The 6205-nt window shown below is 45.8% G+C and overlaps 1 protein-coding gene across 1 annotated transcript in view; it reads right to left on the reverse strand.

Moving 5' to 3' along the window:
* Positions 1-394: 394 nt before the first annotated feature.
* GATA3 (GATA binding protein 3) overlaps positions 395-6205 on the reverse strand; it is a gene marked incomplete at its 5' end in the record, with an annotated part of 16480 nt that continues 10669 nt past the window's right edge. The window contains 1 exon segment of the mRNA XM_010145278.1: positions 395-793. Coding sequence (XP_010143580.1) covers positions 509-793 — 285 coding nt within the window.

Genomic DNA, 6205 nt, shown 5'->3' on the forward strand with positions numbered 1-6205 from the left:
ACAGCTCCCCAGATGCAATAAAGTCTTCCTCAAATGTACAGTATTTCTTACAATATAAGTTATATGCAATGTTCAGCGGGTTTTATTTTATTTTATTTTATTTTTTTCACAGCACTAGAGATCCTGTCCAATAGGGAATGCAAGTTCTGAATGGCTTATTCACAAATGGTATCCAGATTCAGTGGGTAAGAATACATAGACGCCATAGTGAGTTCCTTTAAAAAGTGGCAAACATCACTTTTTTAAAACTTTTTTTTTTACTTTTTTCTTTTTTTTCTTTTTTTTTCCTTTTTTTCCACTTTTGTAGTTTTTTTCTGGTTTTTTTTAATTTTTTTTCTCTCTTACGCCTTCAAATAACATTTTTATTTAGTTTTTTTCATTATTATTCTTTTTCCCCCCTCCCATTTGATTTGGGACGTCAGACCCATAACCACACGCCTGCAAAAATGCAAGTATATAAAGTAAATCTCATTTTGAGACCGTAAGCATTCAGCAGGGGAGTCTCTCGCTAACCCATGGCAGTGACCATACTGGAAGGATGGTGAGGTCCAAAGGAGAGGCTGGATGGAGGATGCATCGGTGTCGGTGTAGTCAGCATGTGGCTGGAGTGACTGAAAGGTGAAATGTGGCTGATGGAGGACATGTGTCTGGAGAGGGCGGCGGGGTTAAAGGAGCTGCTCTTGGGAAAGTCTTCGAGGTTGTCATGGACCTTTTTGCACTTTTTGGATTTGCTAGACATTTTGCGGTTTCTGGTCTGAATTCCTTCTTTCTTCATAGTCAGGGGTCTGTTAATCTAAACAAAAATCAATTATTTTTTTTTGTGCTTCCATTCCTTCTCCCAAAATCACCATGGGCTGCAGGTACCCCGTGCCCAGACAGTCCCAGGGATGTGCCCAGGACCAGCAGCCCCCATCCTCCCCTTGCACACCCTGTGTGCCACAGCTACACAACCTCTCCACCCCATCTCAAAATTCAGATCCCACCAGAAAATGCCAAGTTCGGTTGAAATTTCTGGAAACAAGAGAACAGAAAATTGCTAGCAGAGCCTCACAAGAGCAAAACATACCCAAATAACTCGCAGTGGCTGAAAAATTTCAGCTATCTGCACGTTAGGTAATTGTACCATGTTTAGGAATGAAACTAATCATTATCACCTCAAAATACTGCCCACAGACACCATTTCACCCCGAGGCTTCTTGACTGATCTAAAACCATTAGCGGGCAAGAGCTGCTGGGATTTCAGTGCTACGAGGAGTCTCAAACTTACACAGTGGCATTAGGGAGCTGGACAAACTCCTTACAAAAGCGACAGGAATTTGTCTTAATTTTCTTTTTCTGAAAGATTTTTCTCCGACCATCCTTTCAGATTTACTTCAGCAGATGCAATTTTATTTCTAAAGCCTTCCAGGGTTTTCTGGAGGGTGATGAAACAGGTATGTGCTGCCTGGCAGCATGTTTTTTTCTTTCAGGCAGACGTATCTGTAGGAAACCTAAGCATTATATCCTTCTGCATGGGTATAAGCAGCTGAAAACACCAACTACACACCCATCAGGGTTGGGGTTGGACTTCCTGGAAGAAACTCCTGTTGCTGCACAGACACCCAGCATCACAACATGCATAAGTGCGAGAGCTGTGAAAGCCCCCAAAGACCACACTTCGGAAGGGATTTCTCTCTCCAACATCCATAAACATCCTTACAAATCTGGTCTTGGGGGCCTCCGTGGGGAGTTGCACAGGTCTCACACTGGCTGCTCTGCAGAATTTCACTCAGAGCAGAAGGCGGGAGAGCCCAGGAACGCCCCTAGGGCTGAACACCTCTTCACACAATAAATGTGAGCTCAGGGCAGCGCTGATGGATATTCTGCAAAAGGGAGAAAATGGGGAGAAAAGGGTTCCACTATGCATCAACAACTCCTGTCTCAGCCCTGGTGAAGGACGATGAAAAGAGGTTCCTGCAAGGGTCCTGAACAGATCTTCACCCATAAAATCTTGAACCAGCCCAAGGGACAAAGCAATCCATTCTTCCAGATCCCAGCAAAGTTTCACTTGTTGCTCAGCAGCCACTGTTTGGTGCCTTTCCCCACAGCATGGGGATCATTCACGGAGGTTTCTCCCCAGGGAAGCAGAGATTCAATAGCTACCTGTTACATGCGGGGATGGAGGCACTGGGAGAAGAAGGACCAGGCTTATCTGCTCCAGTGTAGGTAACCCACAGTTTGCCACCCCTGTCTGAATTAGTGACACCGGGCTCTCAGTACCGGCAGTGAAAGGAAACTCCACCTCGTCCTAAAAATGGGTGAATAAAAGGCCTATTCCTCTACCTCTGGATAAAGGGAACTGGGGGGAACAGCCCTGCTGGCTAAAGGTGGGAAGGAGGTATCTGCCCATGTGCAAGCACTGCAACGGCCCTGGGGCAGCAACAAGCAAAAACCTCAAATGTCATGGGCTTTAAATTCAAGATCATCCACCTCCCTGGCTTCCTGTCCTTGCTGCAGAACAGGGGTACACAAACAAGGAAGGCCCTTTGCTCCAGCTGGGTGGCTGGGATGGGACATATCTGCCTGGCCTGTTTTTAAAGCAGTCACCCAGGGACATGCTAAGCTGGGAGAGAGCCCCAAGTGAGCCCCAGCTGGTAGCAGTTCTGGAGGAGACCTGGAAGTCCTGATCCCCAATGAGTCCAGCCCAGATCTGGGGAGACACATGCAAGCTCCAGCTCCTAATGATGATTTACATCATGACACCAACGTTCCGGGGCAGTTAGAACCGATCTGCAGGTGAAGCACCAAAGGTGCAAGCTCAGCAGCTGACAAAGGCAAAACAACAACAGCCCGGTGCTGCGACTGGGACTGTGCTGTCTCTTAGAGCAAGCACGGGGTCCTGACCCCGTGTAGCATGGTGACATATCCTGCAGGGCAATGACCACTTCCTCAAAGCAACATCTCCTATGTTTCACTCATTCTAAGAACAGGTTGGCCCAGGACATGATTTGATCTGAAACTTAAGGATGGGGATACCAGTTTTGCTTAGGGTGGTGACAGAGCCATGACCAGCCCCTCAACTGGGGTCAGAGATGCCATCCAAGCTATTAGCTGGACACATCACCCCAGTTTATGTGGTCTCGCCCTCCTAGCAGGTACCTGACCCAAGTGCTAGACAGATAAGGACTTGAATAAAAGTCAGGAAAAGAAAGACAAGCACAGTTACAGCAGCAAGATGCAAAATACTTCCAGTGACTTCAAAGGCCAATCACAGCAGAGTGACACCCATCTCTGCTTCTGGGGTAGAGAAATGAGAGACCCAGAGGAAAGACCTTGTCCATGAAAATCCATTGTGATAAAAATGACAAACACATGCTAAATTAAATTAAAGCAGCCCGATACATGTATATGAAACTCATTCATTTCAGATGGAGCCAATTAATTACGGGTAAGAATTATGCTCTTTGTTCTGTTATATGCAAAACACCAACTGCTCTGGTCTTGGGATGCACAGCCCTGCTTCAGGATGTTGTGAAAGACCCCTTTCCTCAGGACTTTGACCAAAAACAATGGCAACTCACTCATTTCTGTGGGCACAAGCCAGGCTGCTGTGCACCTCTAGCAAGGTACACTTCCATCCACCCCTGAAGCGAGTGAAGGCTCATCCCACTTTTAAGAAGGAATAAAATAACAAGGACAAGAACCTCATATTCAACAGATCAAATCCAGGGGATAGTCTTAAACGTCGTGGGTCTGATCTTGCTCTGACTGAAGACAATGGGATTTTGCCATTGACCTCAATAAGGTCCTGTCACTGAGGCGGATTTATCCTTCAGACATAGTCATTACAATGTTGGGTTAATCTTCCAGGCTAGCTGTATCTTAGAAAGCACTCTGGGATGCCACAGGATGAAAGGCACCATATCAATGTGAAATATTAGTCGTTGCTAATACTGGTGTTAATGGAGGTGGCTCTTGTGGAAGTCAGTGGGAGAAATGCCAGCAGCTTCACTAAATGCACCCCAAGACTATTATGATTATTGCTTATATCCTACTGACAAACGGGTTTGCTTGAGCTGTGGGAATCAACAGTAAAGCAAACTGATACAGCGCCGTGAAACAGATAGCACCGTGAAAAAAACCCAGCCTTTTCACCGCGATCGTTCCCAGTGCAGACTTAAAAAATGGCTGTGTTTCATCTTCAGATCAATCCATTAAAACACCTAATGATCTGAAGATTCAAGAAAAATTCATTAAACCCAAAGACAAAAGGCGCGGGTGGGAGGGGAGAGACAGAAGAGCAGCCAGGAATTTGCTACAACCTAGCCCGAAACCAAGTGAAGGCATCTCCTGAGCAACTGAAGACTCCTCTGGCATCGATGCAGTATCTGTGCAGAAACACTCAGCGGCTTGGGAGGGACACGCTGTGGTGAGCCTCTCTACTTGTGACACCCCTCCTGATGGAGAACTGATGCAGAGAAGATACACAGAGGGAGCAGGACCAGAGCCTACACAAAGAAGTCTTACTCTTTAGCAGGCCAGACCAGTTTGCACCAGCCAAGGAACCCTGTCCACGTGCAACCACCAAACCTCCTCCCTGCCTTAGCTTGATTAAAGGATGATGCTGGTGCCATTCACCAGGTTCTGTCTCCCAGTAGCCAAAAAGACAAGACATCCTCGTGAAGATACCACTGGTCACAAAAAAATCATTTATCTTCTGAAGTGCAACATAGCCTTCACAGCCACAGCCTCTGAAGCCATTTGGGCTGCAGAATAATACCCCAGTGCTCTGCCATCGCAGACCTTAAAAGCTGAGGGTGGTATATTCAGGACTGTCAGCTGCGATGTTGCCTGTTTCTCACCACAGTAATACCTAAGCCTCATCTTAAAAAAGGAGAAACGAAAGGATCCTCTCATTCACAGCCAGATTTCCGTACCCTTGCCTGGTTATATTGCTGCACACAGAATCTCGGTCCTCTAGGGGTTTCATTTAAGCAGGTTCCATTAATGGGGTTGCTCGTAAGGCAAGATACTACTTGACTTTGGTAAGTAGCTGTGCTGAGCTTTTAAGCAGTTGTTGGCGTTTTTAATGAATATGAAAACGGTTCCAACGTGCTCAAGGCCTGCCCCATGTCACAAATTTCACAGCTGGATCAGTTTCCCTAAACAGTGGATCGAGGGGTCAATTCAGGCCAAGCAAGTTCACAATGTGAAAAAGCGAAGGATGTGCTCTAGCAGGCACATTTCTGGAGAACCCTGGCACCCAGGCACCATTCTAGACACCTTAGGGGGATTCCTCCAGCCAAAAGTCTACAATGCAGGTAGACACATCTGAACTCATCATCCTGCCACCTTTTGTAGTCATGGAGAGAAAACACACCGTCTTCAAGGGTACAAGTCATCTCATCCAAACACAGGCATCTGCATCAGGTCCAACCCATTAAATCCAAGAAGAGCCTATTTTCTTCAAAGGGCTTTGCTGGGGTACAAGGGGAGCAGCTCAGCTATAGGTCTCCCAAGATATGTGATTTAGGTCCTACCACCGTTGGCCACAAGGCCAAAATGAAAATATAGCACAACCATAGTCTCCCCCAGTGGACCTGTCTGACCTTGCTCACTCTTGCCATGGAAATAACAAACAGAACATTTTCTCGTGATACTCGGACAGCTTTCACTACGGGTCTAACCCCTGTGTTTGCAGTGATCACACTGAGAGTTTGATGACAAGCTTTGCTTGCTACATAGGAACTCCAAACATGCTGAGACGCCTGCCCACTAAAGGGTAAACACGTTTTCCTTTTTTCCAAGAGATGTCTCTCACAGAACAGGTGAAAAATTAGCCTGGTTGTTGTTTTGGGGTTTTTTTTTCTACTTAATCCAAACTTGTTTACTCATCCCAAGAAACCAAAGAACTTGAAAAAACAAATGGAAGGGACTGAGACACCACAAGGGTTGGGTGCTCTGTGAAACCCGATCTGTCTTTGATGTGTTTGCATGGGCGGACATGATGAGGGCAAAACATAGCCCCAGATTTCTAAGCCAAACATAAAGCAAACGTTCAACGGAAGAAAAAATATTTTTTCTTTTTTTCAAAGAAATTGAAAGTCTTTTCCTTCTTCTGACATAATAATTATTCTAATGCCACATGTGGAATGAGAGTAACAGGAGTAGCCTTAAGACTCCTTTATTAGCAGTATTATTCAGCAGAAGACTTTTCAGATCCCTT

The sequence above is a fragment of the Buceros rhinoceros genome, unplaced genomic scaffold (genome assembly GCF_000710305.1).
Source record: "Buceros rhinoceros silvestris isolate BGI_N320 unplaced genomic scaffold, ASM71030v1 scaffold18390, whole genome shotgun sequence".
Taxonomy (NCBI): Eukaryota; Metazoa; Chordata; class Aves; order Bucerotiformes; family Bucerotidae; genus Buceros; species Buceros rhinoceros.